Source organism: Eschscholzia californica, unplaced genomic scaffold (assembly GCF_041429995.1).
Source record: "Eschscholzia californica isolate CP2 unplaced genomic scaffold, dmEscCali1.0.p SCAF_3, whole genome shotgun sequence".
NCBI lineage: Eukaryota > Viridiplantae > Streptophyta > Magnoliopsida > Ranunculales > Papaveraceae > Eschscholzia > Eschscholzia californica.
The window spans coordinates 62,083,047-62,106,467 of record NW_028238420.1 but is presented as its reverse complement, the minus strand read 5'-3'; the positions used below and the strand labels follow the sequence as shown (position 1 = coordinate 62,106,467).

Below are 23,421 nucleotides of genomic sequence, written 5' to 3'. Positions count from 1 at the left end.
CAAACCCTGACCGGGGCACTTCAAGAGAATGTGACACAGAAAAAGAACGTAATCCTCGACTCCTCGTGGAAGTACCAAGGCGTTAAAACTACAAATTCAAAAAAGAGCTCAGCAAAACCCACCGGCATCATCCATTCAACTTCCAAAACTCCCTTGATGTTATCAAAAGAAAAAGTTGGAGGTCCTTGCAGACATAACCGTTGGGATAGTTGTGACTTGCACGTTGGATTAGTTTTTCGGGTTTTCCCATCTAGTGAGCTTCAAACATAGAGAAAAAAATGAACATTCAAATCAAAATCAAAGGTACTTCAACTTATTTCATGTTAGGATACTAATATAACAAGTTAAACGTGCACACGCACATTTGTGTCATATGTTACACTTTTTAACCACAAAACACTTACCTCCATAAAAAAAAATCTATAAGACAAAGTTCGATACAAGTAGAAGAACTACCACCTCTTTAACTCTCATATCCCTCCAAAACCAATCACTAACTCCACAAATTGAACAACCCATTGAAGAAGAACTCAAATAACTTGAACTATCTTTACTTGAATTTTCATGACTATCCAAGTTAGTTTTCGAATTATTATTGAAAAGAGAAACTTCCTCTTGACATGACTTCACCCCAAAAGGAACAAATCCTATTGAAATCAATTTAACCGGATAACAAAGATTTGGGTTACTCGAAGCACTAAAACGCCTGCCCATTTTCTCATAGAACCATTCAGAGAAGTTAAGTTCCCCTGTTAGATTATTTCCACTCAAGTAAAGTGCAGTTAAAGAAGGTAAAGTTGCTAGTTTTGGAGATAGATTTCCTGATAGATTATTGTCATTCAGACCCAAATACCTCAATCTTTTAAGCTTTATAATTGATTCAGGAACTTCTCCTGACAAACCCATTTTAGAGAGATCTAAATTCACCAAGTTTTGTAGATTTTCCCACTTTAAATCCATTATATTTCCACCAATTGGGTTGTTAGATAATGCCATATCTTGTAAAGGAACCATTTCTTGAAGTGACTTTGTCAACCCACCTGAAAATTTGTTGTTTCTCAAGTCTAGTATAGTGAGATTCTTTAGGTTTTCAATCTCATTTGGCAGCTTTCCACTCAAGAAATTGTTGCTCAAATCAAGCTTGAGAAGTGAAGTCAATCCACCAAATGTTATTGGCAAAGATCCTGTTAGCAAATTCCTACTTGAATCCAAGATTAAGAGCTCATTCAAACCACCTAAACTAATTGGAATTTCACCTGTAAATCTGTTTCCAGCAAGAACTAACCTCTTTAAACTAATTAAGTTTCCAAGACTAGTCGGTATTTCTCCCGTTAGTCCATTTTCAAGGAGAACAAGAGATTGAAGTTTTGTTAAACTACCAAAACTTAGTGGAATTTTCCCGATAAGACCTGGGTTTGATCGAAATTCTAATGATTCTAAGGTTCCAGCTAGTTTTTGCCAGTCTCGAGTTGGAATATTCATTTGAGAATACTTTTCAAGTGATCGAAAACAAGAAATGATAGAGAGTTTCTTCAAGTTCTTGAGCTCAAAGAGTTGCCATCTGAACTCTGGATTTCCGGTGCAAGTTGGGTAGTTCTCGTGGATAGGCCCCATACTTAATGTCGTAACATACCATAATCCGTCGAAGAAATCACAATCAACTCCCTAGAAACAATTAGATGTATTGATCTTAAGAAAACTATATAATGTGCTAGTTAGAAATATAAATAACCCAAGTTAGTTAATCAGTCGTAAAAACTTAATACTCCAAATAATTAGATATAGAAATAAAGAAAGAATTTCATTTTTTTTTTTGTTTGAGTAGTAAGTATTAAGAACCTGTATAGGAGTCCAACCACAAGGATCTGGGTAAAGGTTTGAGCCATTCCACCACTTCCCAAGAAATCCTTGAATAGCTGAATACAGAGCTTCTTTCTCTGTTTTCTCCATTGGAGCTAAAGTAGAAGTCTCTGTTTCACCTGCACAATGAACAACATTAAACAAGAGGAGTGGAAGAAAAAGAATGTATAGAGATTGCTTCTTGGAGATGGGTTTCTTCATAGCTTAGTGAGAGAGAGAGAGATTTTCAACTATTGGACTGAGAGAAAGAGCTCCATTAAAATTGAAATATAAAAGATAGATAATCAAGAAGAAGAAAGAAAGAAACAAAAACCCATGACTGTGAACACAAATAGATAGTGGGTTCTTGTTGTTAGAATCCCATATTGAGGAAAGAGGATTGAAAACCAAGAATATTTTGGGAGACAGATAGAATTAGGGTATGTCTTAATTTCTACAAACAGAGAAGTGGTTGAAAAATACAAAAAGAAGAGAAGAATTAAAGAAGGTCTTTGTTAATGTTTATACAAAAGGGAAAAAAAAAAAAAGAGTAAGAAGGGATGTAAGAACAAAACCAATACATGCACACTTCTCAAGGGACAAGTAAAAAGAGATCAGAAAACTTAATTGCTCAAGGAAAAGGGGTTAGGGATTTTGGTTCATATTGTGGCAAAGAGACTACTACTAGAATGAGTGATTAGTTAGGGGTGGCTAGGGTTAGGGTTGTTAAAAGGGGACCATTTTACATGAAAGAGAGAGAGAGAGAGAGAGATATGCATGTAAATGCATGATTGGAAAACAAACTTGGGTTTGTCCTTTTTTTTTCTTTCTTCTTTCCTTTGGAACTGGTAGATTCTTTTAATCAAATTATACTTTCATCTGCTTGTTCTTGGAATAACCATATAATGGGAGGGAGGGTGAAATGTGCTGCCATTTGTAACTCCGTTTTCGGGGCGTCCCTAGGGCACGACATATCCCTCTTGGTTAAGGCCGATAGGTCATATTTGTGTTTGATTTACAGCACAGGTATAGAGCTAGAGAGAAACCTAAATTCAAAAAATAACCTAAACTGGATTTGTTTTTTTTTCTTTCGCGTGAAGAAGAATGAGAACCTATATGGAAAGGAGAAGACAGGGTATCGGTTGAAAGCGACAAAAGCAAAAAAAAAACAGAGGGTCTATTGGTGCCCCTAAATTTTGTCTTGGGCCCACCCTTCTATTAGCACTGCCCGTGGGCTTCAAAGTTAAAACTAAGCAGTCCGAACACTCATACAGAACAATCTGAGATCCCAGACTGGCTTGAATTCGGACTAATCAAACCCATCACGGATTAGGCCCAGTCCGTGTGCCCTCGTGGCTCAGACATGGCGCTAATAGAGAGGGCAAACCTGTGGCAAATTTTATTTGCACCTATATCCCATCCCTAACAAATCCCCAAGAAACTCCCTAAAAAATTTGAGTTTTGGTTAAAGAGGATTTATCAACTTTTTGTAGACTTCAGCTCCCTATGGCATTTTTGTAAATAATCTAATATAGGAAAAAGACGAAACTGACCTTATTGCAAACGAGAGTGCAAACCAGTTTGCAAAGCTTTGCAAGACAAATCAAATTGTAAAGTAGTGCAAACTAGTTTGCAAAGCTCTGCAAATCAGATTGCAAAGTGTGTGCAAAGTCATTGCAAGGCAAACCAGATTGCAAAGCAATGCAAACAGGATTGCAAAGCTCTGCAAACCAGTTTGCAAAGCTCTATAAACCAGATTGCAAAGCAGTGCAAACCAGTTTGCAAAGCTCTGTAAATCAGATTGCAAAGCAGTGCAAACCAGTTTGCAAAGCTTCGCAAGCTAAGATTCTAAGGGCAATTTCGACATTAAAAATGGGAGTGCTTTTAGAATTGTCCTTCAAGCCTATTTCCAAATTATATATGGGGCCTAAAAGGACAAAAAGATAACTTGTCTTTTTGACAAAAAAAAAACATGAAATTGGGCCTCCGACCCAATTTCCTGAAAAATACAAAACTCTACTCAAACCGCCTCCATGAACTGCTACTTGAACCACACTCCACATGATTGAACATGTGAGAAGAGAGACAAACAAGAGTTTCTCTTACGTACAGTCTAAAGCGGGGGTTTATGAAGAGGGTTCAAGTAGACTTGTTGTAAAACTTAGTTGTAGCACTTTTCACTAAGAGAGCTTCATACATCTCAATTTATGGAAGAAAATGACGTTTTCGGGTCCATAATATAGAGAAGGAAGACAATGCGATTATACGAGAACGATAGAGAGAGAGAAAAGAGTAGAGTAGAGAGGGGGAGGGGAGCTTGAAGAACTAGGACCACCAGGCCAAATAGTGTAATTAAGAAGTTTTGGAGTGTTTTTAGGAGGTAATGGACCACTCTATCTGTGTGTTCCTGTAAACCGTTAGGGCTAGAAAAACTATACAAAGTAGAGATGTACAGAGACTGGGATGAACTTTGTCAAAAAAGAAAGACTAGGCTGAGACCACTCTAGATGTGATATTTAGCAGGATCACATGTCATTTTCTGTATTTATAGGTTTTCTTTTCTATTTTCGAAATTCACTTTAATAGAGTGTTTACTTGGTGTGGGGGAATTTTGGTCTTATAGTCTCAGCTTGACCTACCGTGGACCAACTTATTAATATTTATTTATTGATCGAACTAAATCACTCAAACAAAACATAAACACTGATCATGTATCCTCAACAAAACAATGTCTATGCGCGCGTGACAATGCCCTATTAGATGAGTCAAATTCAATAGAAATTTGTTAAGGTATTGGATTGCGAAAGCTTGGGTGATTGACAAATTCAAATTACTTAGATCAATTTAATAAACCACTGTGATCTTAACTTTATACTAACACCTTAAATCATTGATAAATAAAACTTTCTTATGGCTTTCAGGGGAGACTCTTCTCCTTCATCACTCCTTGACCTAAGACCATCTCTTAAACTTTTAATTCTTTTTCAACTACAATTATGCACTTAATGAATAAGCACAGAATGCTCACCGTACTTAACATTAGGTCAAAACTCTCATTTTCAATAACACTTAGAAGTGATACAAAACAAACACCAATAACGAGATAGTGTTCATTTAAGTGACATTATATGATGTACATGGTACCGATCATATACACACTACATTTTATGAATTTTGGGTTGAAGGATAGAGATGGTTCGCAAACACAAAAATAGTAGAAAAATAATAAAAGAGGCTAAGAAAGTGGACATACTTCAGACCAAAATAAGAATCAACCGTCTTTCAAGAGTGAAAGAATCTATCAGGAGAGCAAAAGTGAATTGACTCGAAAATGAAGATCGTTGATTTCCTGTAAGTCTGGTGAAGGTTTTGACTTGAAACCTCTTCTATCATTACTCAAAATAATATAAGGAACTGCTAATATTTGCATAACTGATAATTTGGAGTCTGGTGTCAAACTTTAATGAAGGCTCTTTATACATCAATATTAGACACTCTTAATTCACTGCTTACTCAGAAGTGATTTCTATGGAAATCAAACTTGGTTGATGTCTTGCCAGAGAAATCCAGCGCCAGCTGACCCAACTCTTTCGCCAATGTTTGTGGCCCACAACAAAATACCCCTAGGTCAATTAAAATTTGTATAAAAAAATGAGTATATAAGTGAACTATAATGATGGGTTCACTCGGGCTGTAACATCGAATGATTTGAATCTAAAAAATGTGCAAGTGAAGTCAAGTTTTGAAGCACTGCAAGAAAAAATAAAAATAAAAACTCACCGACATGGGAGTTTTCGTGGTTGAGAGCAATCCTCTGGTACACGTCGTGCCAGTTGGGCTTAGCAAAATGAGACATAACCCGAGTACCCGAAACAATGTCAACACAATTCTTCGCATGATTGAGACGTTGAACCAATGAGATGAAGACAGACCTAGCATCACCTTCTTCGTGTACGCTAGTGCAGTAGTTGTGGAGCTCGATCACATCCTTCTGGTCCATTTCTGCTACCTCATCCATAACCCCTTTAAACCATTCGAACGATCCTTGTTCTTCTGTTACCCAATAAAAGTATGCTCGCTTTGTCTTGAACCCTTTCTTCTTACTATTACTTTCAGTAGGATTACTACGGGTGGATGATCCTTCGAAAGCCTCATCAACTTCTCCTTCCGTGGCCCTAATGTTGTTGACAATGTCTTTAACAACGCTGATCATTGGAGCTATGTCAATCCCTATCCCCACCAACAATACTACCTCATGTTTCTTATAATCCTGTGTGGATGCTTCATATGGACCATCTATCGAAACTCGGGGAAAACTGTATTTTGATACAGATTGTTAAACATTTAAAATACATAAAGCCGGGTAACTTCCTATTAAGATTCAAGTTGGAGTGAAAAATAAGACAATGTATTGATAAGGGAAGAAAAACAAAGCAAGGAATTGAATGGATAGAAGGGTGCCTCTAAAGGTGCGCCATCCTTATACTATTAGCCCATCCATCTCGTAGCACTCCCTGTGGGTTTACGACTGAGCGGTCTGAAGCCCGAGGATTGGGACAGTTCGAGGGCACTCAGACTATCTTGAACCCGTGTTGTTCAATCCCATTGCGGATTAGGCCCGGTCCGAGTGCCCTCAGACTGCCCCAATCCGCATGAACGCTAAGAGTGAGGGAGGCCCAAGACCAAAATGAGGGACGCCTATGCACCTGGGCTAGAAACCCTGCAAAAACGGATTTTGTTGCTATTGGTACCTTGCGTTTCGTCCTCCCATCAAATCAGCCTCCATAGGAGGCCGACAAACCTGCTCATTATATGAAAGTTTGAATTATCTATTGGAAATGTAAATTCAAAATACATTTTTATTGTATTCATATAGTATATTATTTATATATATCGGAGAAAAGAATGAAGGCGTGCACTCACTCGAGAGAATACAGTATAGAGTTGTCGTGTCCAGTCGCCTAGAATTTGAATGTGGACACTCAAATAGGCATCCCCCGGTGCCGAAGTTATGTAAAATGGGCGCCTGCAATTATATACATAAACATATGAATATAAAATTAGTATAACATTATTAGATCTATTGCAGTTAAATAATGATGATTTACTAACCATTCGAAGCGAGAGACGTCAGAGCAATTTATAAACATGTATTGACCGCTCTTGTATTTGAAACCTAGAGGTTTTGTCATGTACAATGCCAATACATTTCCAGGATACATGCCCACCTTCAACACGTAATTATACATGAGTACATTACATTGCACAAAAGAGCTAAAATAGTAAAACAAAACAAAATTAAAAAAAACTTTTGTAAGACAGGGGATGATGCATCTACTGTCCAAGCTCACCGCCAACCATACTACCTCGTATAAGACAAGGGCAAAATCGTCATTTTTTAGGTGTGGAATGACGATATTGCTCCTTTCCTATTAGCCGCGTAGGACAGGCATTGTGCTAGGCAGTCAGGATGGCCGCAGTAATCATTTTTGTTAGTAATATGCCAGAAAGTACAATGGAAAAGGTTAGAAAAACTATCTCGAAATCTTGTAATTCGATATGTTTAGGAAAATATTTTAATGTTTGGATATCGTTTGAGAGACCATGAAAATCATTTGTATACACCATTTCGGAAATCTTAATTGAACACAAAACCATCTAGCTATTAATAGTTAAACCCATTAACCAATCTCCCACTTATTATTCTTGAAATCTTAATTTAACACGTACCTTGACTATATTATTAACTGGTGTGATGCTTGATCTCAATGTAATCAATCTAAGATACCTCTTGTAGGAGCTCCTCCACCAGTAGTTGTTACCTCCTGCCTCCTCTCCTGATGGGTTTAGCATTTCACTTGAACATGATCTGCTGCTAATATTCTCTCTCCCTGATCTTATGGATGAACCATCATTAGATGCTTCCACTAGCAGCATTTCCAGATCATGAATCTGTATCACTTTTTCATTAATAAATCAATCAATTGGAATCAATGAATGATGTTTTGAGGGAGAACCTATACTTCTGTGGAATTTTACATACTTATGCAGTGTTAAATTTGTGGTCATCCAAATCAGTACCAAAAAAAAAAGTGAGAAGTCCGTGATATTTTGTACTTGGTCACTAGACTTCTTTTAGTTTAAACTTGCCTCATCTTAAATATTGTATTTAGTCATGGGACTTCCATTTGTTGATCATGTGGGATTGTTTTGATCCACCGTATTAATTATTAGTTAATTACGTACCATGATATATCCAAAGTTATCCGGATCAAACTCTTCCATAATTAAAGCAGCATACTCTTCAGAGTAACTCTCAACCTTGGTGAGTTTGTTGGCCGAGGCGCTGACACTTATGATCTGCATAAAAGAATTTTTTATCTTAGGCCCGCTTGCCTAGTAGGGTAATCATGTAGCTTATTTCAAGAGTTTTTTATTTGCAGTTAAAAAAAGTGTTTCCAGTAAGTTATTTCGGATGTTTGGTTTGACCTAGTAATAGTGTTTTAAATCTTAAAAACTTAATTTAATATAATGTTCAGTAAAAAAAATAAGTTACTTTCAAACAAAATCCTATGAGTTAATCAAGAACTCTTATTCAAAAACTATTATGCCGAAATATGTAAAATAGATTAAAAATAAACGTAGATACAAACTTAGATTTAAAATTTTATGTAGAAGTGAAAAGATAAAATCATAATAACTAAATTAATGGTGGTACTTGTTAGAAAGAAGAAGATGAAGATTATAATGTGAAATCTCTTATTATCTTGTTGTTGAATTACAATTGAGATATATGTATAAATAGAAGTTAGAGAGAGAGAGAGAGAGTGGGAAGAGAGATTAGTTTGTTACATAACAAACAATAATAGAATTCTAACTACTTTCTCTAACTACTTTCTTAACTAACTTATTCTTTAACTAACTTATGAATATCCTTAACAGCCCCCTGCAAACTCAAAATAGGAGAAACAATGTTGAGTTTGGATCGAAGAGCAATGAACCGAGAGGTAGACAAAGGTTTAGTAAGGATATCTGCCAGCTAATCATGGGTTGAAATATGTCGAACTTGAAGTTTGTGATGCTTGACCATGTCCCTAACAAAGTGATAAGCAATTTCCACATGCTTCATTCGATTGTGAAAGATAGGATTAGCTGTTAAATAGGTAGCACCTAAATTATCACACCAAAGAATGGGACATGAGGTTGAGTAGCACCTAAATTATCACACCAAAGAATGGGACATGAGGTTGAGGTGATTTGTAATTCTTGAAACAAAGATTGAACCCAAATGAGTTCAGAAGTTGCATCAGCAATAGCTTTGTATTCAGCCTCAGTACTTGACCTTGCCACTGTGTTTTGCTTTTTAGAACACCATGAAATTAGATTAGAACCCATGAAAACTAAAATTCCTCTAGTGGACTTCCTGTCATCTGGACAGCCATCCCAATCAGCATCAGAGAATGCTTGAAGATTATTATCAGAGAACCCAGTGAGGGAGAGTGATGATTTAGTGATTGTAAAGGTATGATCAATAGTATTCTTTAGATATCTCAGAATTCTCTTAACAGCACACCAATGATCTTGAGTTGGATTTTGAAGAAATTGACAAACCTTATTTACTGAGAAAGAGATGTCTGGTCTTGTAATGGTGACATATTGAAGAGCACCTACTGTACTTCTATAGAGCTTAATGTCTGAATCATTTAATGGATCACCAACATCCTTCTTAAGCAAACAATTTGTTGCCATTGGAGTGGATACTGATTTTGCTTCATTCATCTTAGTTTTGAGCAATAAGTTTGTGATATATTGCTTTTGAGATAATAGAAGACCATTAGAAGAAGCTAAAACCTCAATACCAAGAAAGTAATTAAGAGCACCAAGATCAGAGATAGCAAACTCAGTTGATAAGATGCTAATGGTAGATTGCACAAAAGAGGGATCACTTCCTGTTATTATAATATCATCAACATAGATGAGAATATAAATAGAATGAGAAGAATCAACATGATAGAATAAGGATGTGTCTGTTTGAGATGCTGAAAAACCTTTACTTAGAAGAAAAGAACTTAGTCTTTCAAACCAAGCTCGAGGAGCTTGCTTCAGCCCATAGAGTGATCTTTGGAGTTTACAAACATGATTAGGATGATCAGAATCAATGAAACCAGGTGGTTGACACATATAGACCTCTTCTTTAAGATAGCCATTAAGGAAAGCATTCTTTATATCCAACTGCCTAAGAACCCAACCTTTAGAGACAGCAAGAGAGAGAATGATTCTAATAGAAACTGGCTTAATAACTGGACTGAAAGTATCTTCATAATCAATTCCCTCAACTTGATTGAATCCTCTAGCAACAAGTCTAGCCTTATATCTTGAAATAGACCCATCTGCATTCTTTTTGATTCGAAATACCCACTTACATCCAATTATGTTCATTTGTGATGTAGAAGGAACAAGAGACCAAGTCCCAGTTTGAATAAGAGCATTTATCTCTTCTGACATAGCCATTCTCCACTTAGAATCTTTAGATGCTTGAATATAAGTGGTAGGAGTAATTTCAGAAGAGTCATCTGAAATAGAAGTAGTATAAACCTTGGGTTTGTGAATTCCATCTTTGCCTCTTGTGACCATAGGATGAGAATTTGTAATTAGAGTGGAAGAAGGAATAGAAGCAGATGGAATAGGATTAGATGGAGCAGAAGGTATAATGGGAGCAGATGGAACAGAAGGTGGAATAGGATTAGATGGGGCAGAAGGTATAATGGGAGCAGATGGAACAGAAGGTGGAATAGGATTAGATGGAGCAGAAGGTATAATGGGAGCAGAAGATATTGGCAATGAAGGAAGAGGAATAAAGGAAACAGAAGAAGGAGAAGATGAAATAGAAGATTGAGTAAGAGAAGCATAAGGAAATAATGATTCATCAAAAACAACATTGGAAGAGATGATGATTTGATGTGTTTTTGGGTTTAAGCATCTGTAACCTTTGTGTTTGGGGTTGTAACCAATAAAAATATGGCAAGAGCTTCTGAAATCAAGCTTATGCTTGTTATATGGTCTGAGACAAGGATAGCAACCACAACCAAAGACTTTGAGATAAGTATAATCAGGTTGTGTGTGAAATAGGACCTCTAGTGGAGAGCTATCATGGAGAATAGGGGTGGGTAATCGATTAATGAGGTAAACTGCTGTTTCAAAAGCAAAATCCCAAAAATGTAAAGGAAGATTAGCATGAGCTAATAAAGCAAGACCAGTTTCCACAATATGTCTATGTTTTCTTTCAATCAAGCCATTTTGAGCATGATCATAAGGACAAGAGATACGATGACCAATGCCATTAGCCTCAAGATACTTAGACACATTGCGAAATTCACCTCCCCAATCTGATTGAACATTCTTAATCTTAAGAGAGAATATATTTTCAACATGAGTTTTGAAAAGAAGAAAGGTTGAGATGATACAAGCCATCCTCACAGGGACCATTGACCAATTCTCGATCAGTTTGTAGATCCTTAATGTTGAAAAGTTAGGATAGAATTGAAAGTAACAATTATTATCCTTTGCAAATTTATGAACAGACAAGAGATTTTTGGTAATAGAAGGAACATGTAATATATTTTGCAAAAGAAATGTATTAGAATTTGAAGAAGCATAAGTAGAACCAGAATGAGAGATAGACAAACCTGTACCATTTCCAATCTTCACATGTCCTTTGCCTTTGAATTCAGATTGAATATTAAGATTAGAAAGATCAGAAGTCACATGATGAGTAGCACCTGAGTCTGGATTCCAAGTTGTTGATGTTGAATTAGATGAGTTGGAAGGAATAGAAGGAGTTGTAGAAGAATAGGTGTTGTGAATTTCAGGAAAATAGGTTTCATTTTCATAGGTATGATGAATATCAGGAGATGGTGAATGATAATAGAATTCAGGTTCAGTATAAGAAGAAGAAGAATAGCCTTCATTAGGAAAATAGGAATAATCAGAAGGAAAATAAGTGGAATCATCAAATTCAGTGAGATAGGATTGATGATCAGTGGAAGAAGTTCCTGATTTAGGTTGAAAGGCAGAATTATTCTTATTGTAACAATAGTAGGCAGTGTGACCAGTTTTGCCACAAATTTTACATAGAACAGGAGAAGAGGAGGATGAAGATCTACCTCTTATAGGTATTCTGCCATGAAAGCGCATATCAGATCGACCTCGACCTCTATAAGGTGAAGAACCTCTGTGAAAACCTCTAAAAGAAGATGTATGAGCTAGATTAATAGATGAATTTGCAAGATTAAAGGAATTTTCATGTTGTAATCTATTTTCTTCAATGAGAAGAAGACCAAGTAACTCATTGATAGAGACAGAATTAGATTTAAGAGAGAAAGCTGCTCGAAAAGAACCAAAATCAGAAGTCAATCCTCGAAGAATTATATCACAAAGATCATCATCATCAATTGGTTTAGAGGCTTGTCGTAATTGTAAAGCAATTGATTTAGCTTTATTGAAGTAAGATTGAATAGAATCAGAACCTTTCTTCAAATTTTGAAGATCATTCTTGAGATTTGACACCCGAGCTTTAGAGTGAGAGGAATATGATCTTTCAAGTTCAGACCAGACATAATGAGATGTTGTAAGATCGAGAACTTGACTATGAGTCTCTTCAGTGAGAGAAGAAAGAAGCCAGCTGAGGATCATTTGATCTTGTTTATGCCAATTTGTGTAATCAGGATTGAGAATTGGTGGATCAGAGGGATGAGTGTGAATGAATTTGTCTGGACAAGATGATGTGCCATCAACAATGCCAAGAACATCATATGAACGTAATAATGGAAGAAATTGAGACTTCCAGAAGATATAATTTGTGGATGATAATTTGTTAGAAACAAATTGATTAACAGTAGAAGGAGAAGGAAGATGAAAAGAAGAAGATGAAGATGTCGAAGAATGAGGAGTAGAAGTGTTTGAAGAAGTAGCCATGAAAGAGAAATTGAAGCAGAAAAAGTTGAAACAGATAGGAAATAAAGGATCAAACTAAACTTATGAAAGAAATAAAGGAAATAAAGAATCAAACTAAAGAAATTTCGAAGAAGAAGAAGAAAAATTGAAGAAGAAAATCGAAAAAGAAATTACTTGATTGGCTCTTGATACCATGTTAGAAAGAAGAAGATGAAGATTATAATGTGAAATCTCTTATTATCTTGTTGTTGAATTACAATTGAGATATATGTATAAATAGAAGTTAGAGAGAGAGAGAGAGAGAGAGGGAAGAGAGATTAGTTTGTTACATAACAAACAATAACAGAATTCTAACTACTTTCTCTAACTACTTTCTTAACTAACTTATTCTTTAACTAACTTATGAATATCCCTCCCAAATATACCTAGGATTTGGGTTGCTCTATCACTACTGTTTTAAGTTTGACCTCTTTGACTTCTTCTTCTGTTATTCTCCCATCTCCATCTTTGTCCACCCTGCAACATTTCAATTTATCTCTAACTAATTAGTATTCTGGCCATGAAAGTAATTTAACTTTCTTAAGATTAGTTGAAATGATTAAGTGTTTCGAGTATAATTAAATTACATGTCGAAGAAAATCTGAAGCCTAGAGTCGAAACTTTGATCAGAGATTTGATCCAAGTATTCTCTCAATTCCGCCTTGTTTATGAATTTGGAGGATTCTGATACATGTCTCCTCCTACGGAGTGCATCGACTAACACGACTGTGAATTTCTCCGATTGTTTGTCCATCCCTGCAATTAAATTTATACTTTTATAGTAACATAAAAGAAAATAAAATATTTTCAAATTTGAGGAGCGAAAAAACCGATTACCTATGCATTCCCCGAATAGATTACGGTGAAGAAGCCCGTCAGTTCTTGAAGTCAAATCATCAAATCTTTTCTCGACAGCGAGCCAACTACTGTCACTTTTCGTGTCGGTGACGAATCTGAGCCCCCTGGGGGTATAGGCAGAGCGAGGTTTGGTTCTTTTGGGAAGAGAGGTAGAAGATGATGATCTATTCTGCATAGTCTTTGCCAACCGAGTAGCAACCTCTTGATGTGACGATGTAACATGGAAAGCGATAGTGTCATCGTCGCAAATGTCAAGAGTGATTTCGACGATGTCGTCGTCTTCGTTGTTGGATTTGGTTCCGCAATTAGGCGCTCCGGCAATGGTTGTCATTATGCAGCTGGAGCTAGATATACAGCATGCCTTTTAGAGAAATATATAGAAAAAGCTTCTCCCAAGTCTCAAATCACAAAGTTAAAAAGTAAACTACTTCTATCCACGTTGAGATATTTTATACGTCCGGTGCCCCTTGGCTTTAGTAAAAACTCAATATGATATCAGCTCGCAATACCCAACAGTCACACACGTTTTCTACGTCATTACATAAAAGGGCCGGTGAAGAGTGACTAAATGTAGTCTTTACAAAGGAAAATTTCATATCGAATAGAATAATATTTAGTCTAATCAATCGACTATTAGTTTTGAGTAATGTCTCAACAGTTTGGTTGACATTGTGCATATAATTTTTTTTAAAGATTATCTTCACCTTTTAAAAATTATAAAATGTTTAAGGTGAGGCAACCCATCATGATAAATGGTAAAAACCAACCCATCATCTTCATCAACTACTCATTTCAGTAGAGAAGTTCTTTTGCGACCACAACTCCGCTACAAAAATGATATCTTTAAGCTATGGAGTTTTCCGATTTTTGTAAAACCTTAGTAATACAGAATCTTATCAACAGCGTCCCAGAAAATAATATTGTTATTTTCGACGATATCATAAAACTGTTTACAATACCAAGTAGTGTTGGTAAAAGTGCGGATACAACTCTTTTAAGTCAGTTCGCGACGGTTTGTTAACCGTCACTAATGCATGTTCCAATTATTTTGTAAAAACCCCTCGGAAATGAATAACTACTCCCGCAAAAAATTTCGACGCTACAAATATTTTGAAAAAATCTTGTTTGACGAGTAATGTCCATTGATCTTTATTTCATAACTGCTAATTCGTATTACTAACAAATTAGATTTTGTTAGAGTAGGTATAGATCGAAATAGTAGGAAGTATTAGTTATACCCTTGCATCCTTATAGCCTATATCTTAGTTCATGATGTCTTGCGAGAGAAATCCAATGCCAGCTGACCCAATTCTTTCTGTCAATGTCGATAGCCCACAACGAACTGCATGCTTATATATGTCAGAAAGCACGCTTATAGGACATAGAATAGATAGAAGTCTCTTGAGTCAAATAAAATTCAATAGATTGATTCGGATGAGACGTGTCAAAGTCTTGTATGCGCGCTTTCTAACTCTGCCACTTAAGTCCAACTCTAACCAAAGAGATTATTGGGAGGTTAGCACGAGCCTCCTAGACATCTAGAACTTTGTCGTAGCTCATAGACGAGTGAAGAAGTGGATTCAGGTCAGCTCTGCCATTTGAGACCTGATCTGACCAAAAACACAGTTGGAAATGCATAAATCTCAATTTGTAAAAGCCATAGATGGGTTTTTTTCGAACGAGCAACTGCATAGGTGGAAGAGGATGATCTATTCTGCATAATCTTTGCCAACAAATTGACCTCATGAGAGTCCTCGTGATCTAACGGTATAACAGGGTAAAGGAACCGTCACAAATGCCAAGAGTGACTTAACCTATAGAACAGAAATAATTTTACAAATGCAATAGGATGGGATTGGCACTTACCACTTGAGCTTTCAACCCAATTTGTTGAAATTAAAATAATTGTAAATTATTCCATATTTTGGATGAGAATGGATAGAGCAGGGTGCCTCTATAAGCGCCCCATCTTTTTGCTCTTGGCTTATTACTCTCTTGGAAATTTGTGCGAGGCTCACAAACAAAACAATCCGAAGGCACTCAAACTGAGTCTAGTCCGTATTGTTCAAACCCATCGCGAATTAGGTCTAAATCGAGTAACCTTGAACTGCTCCAATCCATGGGGCGCTAAGAGAGAGGTCAAACTAAGAGTACAAAAACAGGATCTAAGCTCTAAGAGTGAGGGCATCCCCTGGGACTGGGCCTAGTCCTACTGGCCTGATACTGTACAGTGTACTATTTCACTACCTAATAATAGAATGAAATTAAAGCAGAGGGACACACCTCTTCAATAATGAGCTGAATCCCAAGTTCCTAAAAAAGAAGGCCTTTAAATAATACTCACACTATCTCTCTCTAGCTTTCATTTCACTGACTCCCCAGTGAGAGAGTGTTTTTGATGATAATGGAGAGAAACAAGGGTACAAACAACACTCACACACCTTTCTCACTCTTCCCTCTTCTTCTATTAGCAAGAATCTCAGGTTTTATTGTTGCACTACTTGTTCTTACCTGGGTTCTCTCCTTCAAATCAAGCTTCCTTCCTCATTCATCCACCTCCCCACATAATGATGATAACTACTCTGTACTCTCTCTCTCTCTCTCTCTCTCTCTCTCTCTCTCTCTCTCTCTCTCTCTAATGCCTGCTACCCACACAAAATCTGCTTTCATATGAGCTAAAAATGTTGTTTTTTTTGCAGGTACTTCATCCCCTTTTAATGGTGGTTGGGTTTATACTCATCAGTAGTGAAGGTACAATTAGAGAAATTAGAGATAAAAAGAGAGATCATTTGAAATGGTAAGGGGAATTTGATAATGAAATTGTGGTGATTGCAGCAATATTGGTGCATAGATGGTTGCCAGGATCAAGAAATTTGAAGAAATCTGTCCATCTATGTCTTCAAGGAGTTGCTCTTACCAGTGGCATTTTCGGAATTTGGACAAAATTTCATGGAGAAGATGGATTTTTGGGTAATTTCTATAGCTTGCATTCCTGGATGGGATTGATCTGTGTCTTCTTGTTTGGTGCTCAGGTTTGAAATTTTTGCCTCACTTTATCCCTTCTTCATTTGAAATTGCATCTTTATTTAACTTGACTGTATGCTACCCACATTCCTATGATTAGTTCTTTTACTAAGTAGAACCTATAAAGATGTGAGCAATGTTAATCCTAATTAGATATAGGTGTTGACCATCGGGGAGTCGATCGTTGAGGGGTTTATCACTGGCTCCTAATGTGGTGTTATGTGTGTTAAGCTGTAGATGAGGCGGTGGAGAAATCTTAGATATTGTATTTTTGGTCATCAAAAGGCTTTCATTTGTCCATCTGAGACTATTCTCACAAGGTGTTTCTGCAGCGGGTAATTCTACTTTAACATCATCACCCCATTCTTGTTAGAACAATATGATTAGGACCTAATGGATCCTGGGGGCTGGGTGAAACCCATGCCATTTCTAACCTCCTAGCTTTCACTTGGGAAACAATAGGTACCCGTAGTTCTATCATCGCAGCATATCTAGGACGTAATGAATTCGAAGTGAAGACTCAGATGAGATTCTACCTGGTGGCCCTTCACTTTTTCGCATATCTGGATGACACATTTCAATCAGAAAGGTTCGCCTGATGAAACTCTTGTATTTCGCATGGGATGCAATAGCTCTTGACAGTTTCCTCCGTATATCTGTTACAGCAAAACTACTAGAACGTAATGAATCCATGGGTAAAACCCGATAAGATTCAACTCCAGGCCTGTTGCCTTTTTTTTTTCTTGGTGGCACATTTCATTCAATAGGTCTCACTTTTTCTGTCACAGCATCTCCCTAATTTGCTTAAAACTTGGACGTAATGAATGGTAGATAAAATCCATTGAGACTCAACCCGAGGACTAGTTGGATTTTTTGCATCTCTTGATCACACGTTTCAATCACAGTGAACAGCCAGATGGAACCTCCTAGTTTTCATGTAGGAGTTAGTAGTCCTAATAGTTCTTTACGGCAGCTCTATGGTTTTGTTACAACAAAGCCATTGACACCTCATGAAGTTGGAGCGAAACTAGTGAGATCCCGTCCGTAGGCCTACTGCATTTTGTATATCTTGAGGGCGCGTTTCCAGGGGCTGCACGATGAAGAAACATCCTGTGTTTCACTTTGGTTTCTTGTTTACATTTCCTGCAAGCAACACATTTTGGTTGTTGTATCGAAGTATATATATATATATAAGATCTATGATACTTGATATTCCTGTCCATGTTTTGAGTTGTTCATTTGTCTACTATGATCATATATCATTAGGACAGAGATAAGAATGTTCACAGCTGATAAAAAATACTTGCTATGATTTCACCTATATAATATCACAAGATTGACCTTCAAAAGTTCCCCAACTATAAAAATATGGACTGATAATCAATTTGATGTGTCTTTGTGCAGTGGTTGGTGGGGTTTTTGAGCTTCTGGCATAGGGGAGAAGTACGAACGACAAGGATAAAAGTTTTGCCATGGCACATCTTCCTCGGACTATATACATATGGGTTAGCCATTGGCACAGCAGAAACAGGTCTACTAGAAAAACTAACATTTTTACAAACACGAAGAAATGTCTCAAAACACTCATTGGAGTCAATGGTGGTCAATGGCTTAGGACTTTCTCTGGCTCTACTCAGCGGCATCGTAATTTTGGCTGCTGTTTCTCCAAGGTATCAAAGTGTGCCGACTAAACTTGTATATTCAGATCGGAAACGGCTTGGTTCTCAATCATAATTTAGTTCTTAATTTGGTAGGTTGTGTATTTTATGTTGAGTGAGAGTGCGGTAGGTTTCATGAGTTCTCCACCAATAATCTTTGTACTATAAAGCATTTGGAATGAAAGTTGTAACTGATAGAGATCCACTATGAGTAACCAGTTCTTTTTTTTTTAAGAAACAATCATATTCTCCCATGTTACCACCAAAAAAATTTGATTTTTCCATCCAATGAATGGCTTATTAAAGAACTCCAGTACTTTCTGGATATTTAAAGAAATATTCAAAAAGTGACTTTTAACACCTTCGACCCTGAACCACCATAATTTCGAAAGTAGGTGGAGAAGTCGAAGGTGAAGATGAAGAAATATATTCAAGATGATTTTTAGACTGAAGGTACAGTTCTCCCCTAAGCCAATTTTGACTCACCTTAATCTTTCCGTCACCAACAATATTTTGGATGCCCAAGCTAGAGGTGTAACCATATGAGAAGATCCACAAGCTAGAGTTGGAATGTTATAAGACAAATGAACACAAATGACCATAAAATGTATATGACAAAGGAACACCCAGTTTAAAGTTAGAGCAACAGTCGGACATTAACCATAATATTTGTAATTGAAAAGTAGAATTTTCTCTTCATCCCAAAGTTGCATCTAGAGATCATCATCACATGAAACTGGGGGGGATTGGTCCCTTAGAGATCCCAAGGCGAACTTCCATACCATGATGCATATCTAATGGTCGATAAGTCTCAGATTCACGTGGGTCTGCAAAACCAAACATGAACAAAGAGCACAGTCAGAATCATATTTACCGGTCAGTTCTAATAACTCACATTTCAATTGTGCAATTAGATCACTTTGCTTCTGAAATTAGACGGATTTATTTGATTCGATCATAAGAATATAATAATGTAATTCGATGTTGTGATGCATGTAAGTTCTTCACTTAGTAATCAAGAAGACGAGGGCCAACGCGAACCCAATAGTCAAATCTTTGGCTGATGATAATAATACCGAAATAGATTTCCATTTCAGTTCTAATTTTAGAAGTAGTGTTACTCACGACTGTCGAGGGATGAGAAAGAAACTACATTACCATTGAGGCAGTGGAAATCATTGAAATCGAAGTCATCTAAGCTACCAGTAAGAGCTTCTAGGCCTAACATCGAAGATGGCACTGCACCTGGGGGCCTTTGGTACCTGCAGACATGATACGGCAAAGGAACTGATGATAAAGAAATAAGATGTTGGCACATAGCCTATGAAACATACAACAACTAGGGCATCAAAGTGGGCACAGGAACACTTCACAACTATCACAATTCTCGAATATCATTTTCTCATAAGACCGTACTTTAGCTATTTGCTCACATCCAGTACTAACCCGAAGCCAACATAATTAATGACCCTAAGAGTACAATATTCTCCATAGTGTTATAACTCAGATATCATAGGTAGATAAAATTTTGGACCAAAAAAACTCTCTTACGATAAACAAGACAATGAAGTATGAAAGCTTTCACTTCCCTCAAACATTTGTAAGCGATATGCGAATGCGTGAACATTTTCCGGTTTTCTCCTAATTTGCATTTGCAAATGAGAAGATACCATCAAATTTCAGATCATTAGAATTTTTCCTAACTCCACAATTACCTATAAACCCAAACATAATTACTCAGTAGATGTCTAGATTTAAACCTCCTAAATCTAAGTACAAAACTTTCACTGAAAGATGAGAAAAAGGCGTAATTTTACTAAAAATCTCACTTAACCTAATTAGCCTAAAAAGTCGACGTAGATTCTAGGATAATACTTCCATCTACTAATTTCACTAAAGTGACATACGCTCAGTGGCCTTTCCCGGTGCCCTAATTTTCAATTAATTAACATATACCTAAACTGAAAAACCCTAATTTCGAACAAGTCAGAGATCAGTCAATGAAGTTAAATCAAGTTCAAATTTTGAAATACCTGGATAGCATTCGTGAATCAAGATCCATCTTTAAAGGAAAAGCGGATCCATAAGTGCTCTCAAGGATCTTCCTTTTCATCTGGGTTTGAGTCGTAGCTGTCTGGTAAGATGAATACCCAAAGGAAAATAACAGATTTAGAACACCATTGGAGAAAACTGACTAAGAAATTGAAGTGAAAGAAAGAAGTGAGATAAATTACCGATTCAAATGCGGATTGAAGAGGATGAACTCCGACGATATCACTCTTAACGCCTTGTAAACCAAAACGAAGAGCGTCGTTGATCCCTCCAATTTCATGTGCGATTGTTGGCTTTGAGAAGTCCTCCATATTTTCTCTCTCTAGGGTTTCTTTCTCTCTCTCTCTTCTCGTCTTCTTTTGCTTCTTCTTCTCGGTCGGTCTGTGTTTTTATGGCACAAGGTTTTTATTTCTTTCTCCACAAGGCAGTAGGTTTCGTTGTATACGGGTTGTATAGGGTTATTTTTATCGGCACCACTTCTTTCATAGAGCCCAACCAATAATGTTTGACTTGGTCTAATGACCATGACCTAGAAAAAGGAAAAAAAGACAGAGGCAGCTCAAGACGTTAAAAAAAAAAAAGAGAGAAATTTGGGATTCTAATGAAAGAGAAGAAGAGATTATGGTTTGAAAGATAGCTTGATACATGTTTTGGAATGTCGGTAAGGGTCGTAGGCAATGGGCACTCGAAATTGTGAATTGTCTGAAAGAGTCGGCTCAAGACTTGCCATTCGTTGTTTTAAACTTAAAAACTCGATGAGATGAATGATATGACTCATCTATCATCTATCTTTTGAATTTGACGAGTCGAATAGATCTTAAATCAACTCAGACTCAAAAGTTACACAAAATCTAGACCTTTCATCTAATAGATATAATGTTTGTGATCAATCCAGGCCTTTTAGCCAGACTATGAGTTTGAAATGTTTGATTGGTTTGACACATTGAATAAACTAAAAGAAAATTTTTAGTCTACAAAAAGTTTTGACTTGATTTGTGACATAACGATTCACTTAAGTAGTAATAGAGCAGTCTAGATCTTAGTCAAACTTCGAATTCTTTCATCTTCAGAAAATATGAATCATTAAGTCACAAATTAAATCAGAACCTTTGTGTAAGTAAAAAAAAGTAACATTCTCCTAATTTTAATTGGTGGTCAATACGTGGACAACCGTTTTTCTTATATGAACAGCTATCTTATGTTGACAATCAAAATAATTAATTTTTTTTTATATTGACACCAGTTTCTAAGGGGACAACTCTCTATTATTTTCACTCAAACCCTCTTAGAATTAGATTTATTATTTTAACACCTCCCACTTTTCCTATAAACCCTAAGTAAGTTTGGTCTTCTTCTACTACTTCATCTTCATCATCAACCCAAAATTCTAGAGAGAGAATTTTTTTGGAGAAGATTATGACATCAAACAAAGGGAAGGGAATTGGTGAAGGATATTCCTAACCAGAAAGATCATATCTAAAAGAGTTAATTCCTATATGGCCCCCTACTTTGTGACCAGCTTCCTTTATGGCCCCCAAATTTCTGTAAATTCAAATATGGCCCCCTATTTTCATGGAAATGTCATAACTACCCTTCACATTAATATATTTTCAAAATAAAATTAAAAACAAAAACCTAAATTCCACCTCACTTCCCTCTCCACCACTCATCTCTCTCCACGTCACCTCTCTCCAACTCACCTCTCTCTCTCTCTCTCCAAGTCAGCACTCAAACTTAAAAAAAAAAAAAAAATTATTTTTTTTTTCACTCACCTCTCTCTCTCCAATCAGCACTCTCTCTCTCTCTCTCCAATCAGCACTCTCATGAAGGTCGCCGGCCGGAAAATTTCCGGCCGGCAACCTTCATACTTAAAAAAAAAAAAAAAATTTTTTCACTAATCTCTCTCTCTCTCTCTAAAAATTCCGGCGAAGGGAAACCCCCTTCGCCGGAATGTTGAGAGAGAGAGAGAGATTAGTGAAAAAAAAAAAAAATTTTTTTTTTTTTTAAGTATGAAGGTCGCCGGCCGGCGACCTTCATGAGAGTGCTGATTGGAGAGAGAGAGAGAGAGGTGAGTGAAAAAAAAAAAAAAATTTTTTTTTTTTTAAGTTTGATGGTCGCCGGCCGGAAAATTTTCCGGCCGGCGACCTTCATGAGAGTGCTGATTGGAGAGAGAGAGAGAGGTGAGTGAAAAAAAAAAAAAAAATTTTTTTTTTTTAAGTTTGAAGGTCGCCGGCCGGAAAATTTTCCGGCCGGCGACCTTCATGAGAGTGCTGATTGGAGAGAGAGAGAGAGAGGTGAGTGAAAAAAAAAATTTTTTTTTTTTTTTTTTAATTTTGAGTGCTGACTTGGAGAGAGAGAGAGAGGTGAGTTGGAGAGAGGTGACGTGGAGAGAGATGAGTGGTGGAGAGGGAAGTGAGGTGGAATTTAGGTTTTTGTTTTTAATTTTATTTTGAAAATATATTAATGTGAAGGGTAGGTATGACATTTCCATGAAAATAGGGGGCCATATTTGAATTTACAGAAATTTGGGGGCCATAAAGGAAGCTGGTCACAAAGTAGGGGGCCATATAGGAATTAACTCTATCTAAAAACCCTAAAACCCCTTAAACTTTTAAAACCTAGAAATCAAAAATTTCAAAACCTAGAAATCAGAAATTTCAAAACCTTAGATTTTTTTTACAAACAAGTAGAGTTGCTCGTGCTTCGTGGAAAATCGACTAAACACGGGAAATCTTAATTTCTGAGTTTTTGTAAAAAAAAAATCGGACTTGCCAATTTCGTTGATTTCCTATGAAAATTTTGCAAGACAGAAGGAAACTTGCCACGAAAATCTAGCATATTTTCGTGGATTTCCTACGAAATTCTGGGGAATTTCTTCTTCACTTCGATTTTTTGCCTTGAAATCGTTTTGTATTCTTTCAAACTACCCAAACGAAAATACAAAATAAAATTGAAAAAGTTAGAGTTTTACCTCATCAATGTAGGTTTGATAAAAAAC

The 23,421-nt window shown here is 36.6% G+C and overlaps 4 protein-coding genes and 1 pseudogene across 6 annotated transcripts; 1 reads left to right on the top strand and 4 right to left on the bottom strand.

Annotated features, from left to right (window-relative positions):
* Positions 1-293: 293 nt before the first annotated feature.
* On the bottom strand, positions 294-2,641 carry LOC147552949 (piriformospora indica-insensitive protein 2-like). 2 transcript variants are annotated; one of them, XM_086671825.1, is made up of 3 exons: positions 2,421-2,641; positions 1,840-1,979; positions 294-1,665 (listed from the first exon to the last, which is right to left on the bottom strand). In XM_086671825.1, exons 2-3 carry the CDS (start codon positions 1,948-1,950, stop codon positions 421-423), a joined length of 1,356 nt encoding a protein of 451 aa, XP_086527951.1. In that variant the 5' UTR covers positions 1,951-1,979; positions 2,421-2,641; the 3' UTR covers positions 294-420. The 2 variants fall into 2 exon arrangements, with proteins under 2 accessions (XP_086527951.1, XP_086527950.1); XM_086671824.1 differs by lacking the exon at positions 2,421-2,641 and having other exon boundaries at positions 1,840-2,409.
* A 2,291-nt stretch (positions 2,642-4,932) lies between these two features.
* Positions 4,933-14,090, bottom strand: LOC147552947 (respiratory burst oxidase homolog protein C-like). Its single transcript, XM_086667574.1, has 10 exons — positions 13,669-14,090; positions 13,419-13,587; positions 13,260-13,308; positions 8,086-8,199; positions 7,570-7,791; positions 6,952-7,067; positions 6,763-6,865; positions 6,570-6,640; positions 5,620-6,155; positions 4,933-5,462 (listed from the first exon to the last, which is right to left on the bottom strand). Exons 1-8 carry the CDS (start codon positions 14,018-14,020, stop codon positions 6,581-6,583), a joined length of 1,185 nt encoding a protein of 394 aa, XP_086523700.1. The 5' UTR covers positions 14,021-14,090; the 3' UTR covers positions 4,933-5,462; positions 5,620-6,155; positions 6,570-6,580.
* LOC147552948 (respiratory burst oxidase homolog protein A pseudogene) lies at positions 5,522-6,052 on the bottom strand (annotated as a pseudogene).
* Positions 14,091-15,955: 1,865 nt separating the features above from the next.
* LOC147552946 (Cytochrome b561/ferric reductase transmembrane protein family) lies at positions 15,956-18,612 on the top strand. 2 transcript variants are annotated; one of them, XM_086667052.1, is made up of 4 exons: positions 15,956-16,273; positions 16,389-16,440; positions 16,525-16,721; positions 18,118-18,612. In XM_086667052.1, the coding sequence occupies exons 1-4, from the start codon at positions 16,088-16,090 to the stop codon at positions 18,445-18,447; spliced, it is 765 nt and encodes a 254-aa protein (XP_086523178.1). In that variant the 5' UTR covers positions 15,956-16,087; the 3' UTR covers positions 18,448-18,612. The 2 variants fall into 2 exon arrangements, with proteins under 2 accessions (XP_086523178.1, XP_086523179.1); XM_086667053.1 differs by having other exon boundaries at positions 15,985-16,273; positions 16,525-16,659.
* A 302-nt stretch (positions 18,613-18,914) lies between these two features.
* Positions 18,915-20,991, bottom strand: LOC147552945 (cyclin-B1-2-like). The gene is made up of 4 exons (XM_086667054.1): positions 20,606-20,991; positions 20,405-20,505; positions 19,530-19,633; positions 18,915-19,198 (listed from the first exon to the last, which is right to left on the bottom strand). Exons 1-4 carry the CDS (start codon positions 20,732-20,734, stop codon positions 19,098-19,100), a joined length of 435 nt encoding a protein of 144 aa, XP_086523180.1. The 5' UTR covers positions 20,735-20,991; the 3' UTR covers positions 18,915-19,097.
* Between the last annotated feature and the right edge of the window lie 2,430 nt (positions 20,992-23,421).

Excerpts from the sequence above, each read along its gene's own strand:
- LOC147552949 (XM_086671824.1), bottom strand. The coding sequence starts at position 2,061 with ATGAAGAAACCCATCTCCAAGAAGCAATCTCTATACATTCTTTTTCTT. Across the intron at positions 1,666-1,839 it reads GTGGTTGGACTCCTATACAG|GGAGTTGATTGTGATTTCTT; the intron begins GTTCTTAATACT and ends AATTGTTTCTAG.
- LOC147552947 (XM_086667574.1), bottom strand. The coding sequence starts at position 14,020 with ATGACAACCATTGCCGGAGCGCCTAATTGCGGAACCAAATCCAACAAC. Across the intron at positions 13,309-13,418 it reads CTTCAGATTTTCTTCGACAT|GGTGGACAAAGATGGAGATG; the intron begins GTAATTTAATTA and ends GAAATGTTGCAG. Across the intron at positions 7,792-8,085 it reads ATAACTTTGGATATATCATG|ATTCATGATCTGGAAATGCT; the intron begins GTACGTAATTAA and ends AAAGTGATACAG.
- LOC147552946 (XM_086667052.1), top strand. The coding sequence starts at position 16,088 with ATGATAATGGAGAGAAACAAGGGTACAAACAACACTCACACACCTTTC. Across the intron at positions 16,274-16,388 it reads ATAATGATGATAACTACTCT|GTACTTCATCCCCTTTTAAT; the intron begins GTACTCTCTCTC and ends TTTTTTTTGCAG. Across the intron at positions 16,722-18,117 it reads TCTTCTTGTTTGGTGCTCAG|TGGTTGGTGGGGTTTTTGAG; the intron begins GTTTGAAATTTT and ends GTCTTTGTGCAG.
- LOC147552945 (XM_086667054.1), bottom strand. The coding sequence starts at position 20,734 with ATGGAGGACTTCTCAAAGCCAACAATCGCACATGAAATTGGAGGGATC. Across the intron at positions 20,506-20,605 it reads TTCAATCCGCATTTGAATCG|ACAGCTACGACTCAAACCCA; the intron begins GTAATTTATCTC and ends TCATCTTACCAG. Across the intron at positions 19,199-19,529 it reads TGATTTCCACTGCCTCAATG|ACCCACGTGAATCTGAGACT; the intron begins GTAATGTAGTTT and ends TTGGTTTTGCAG.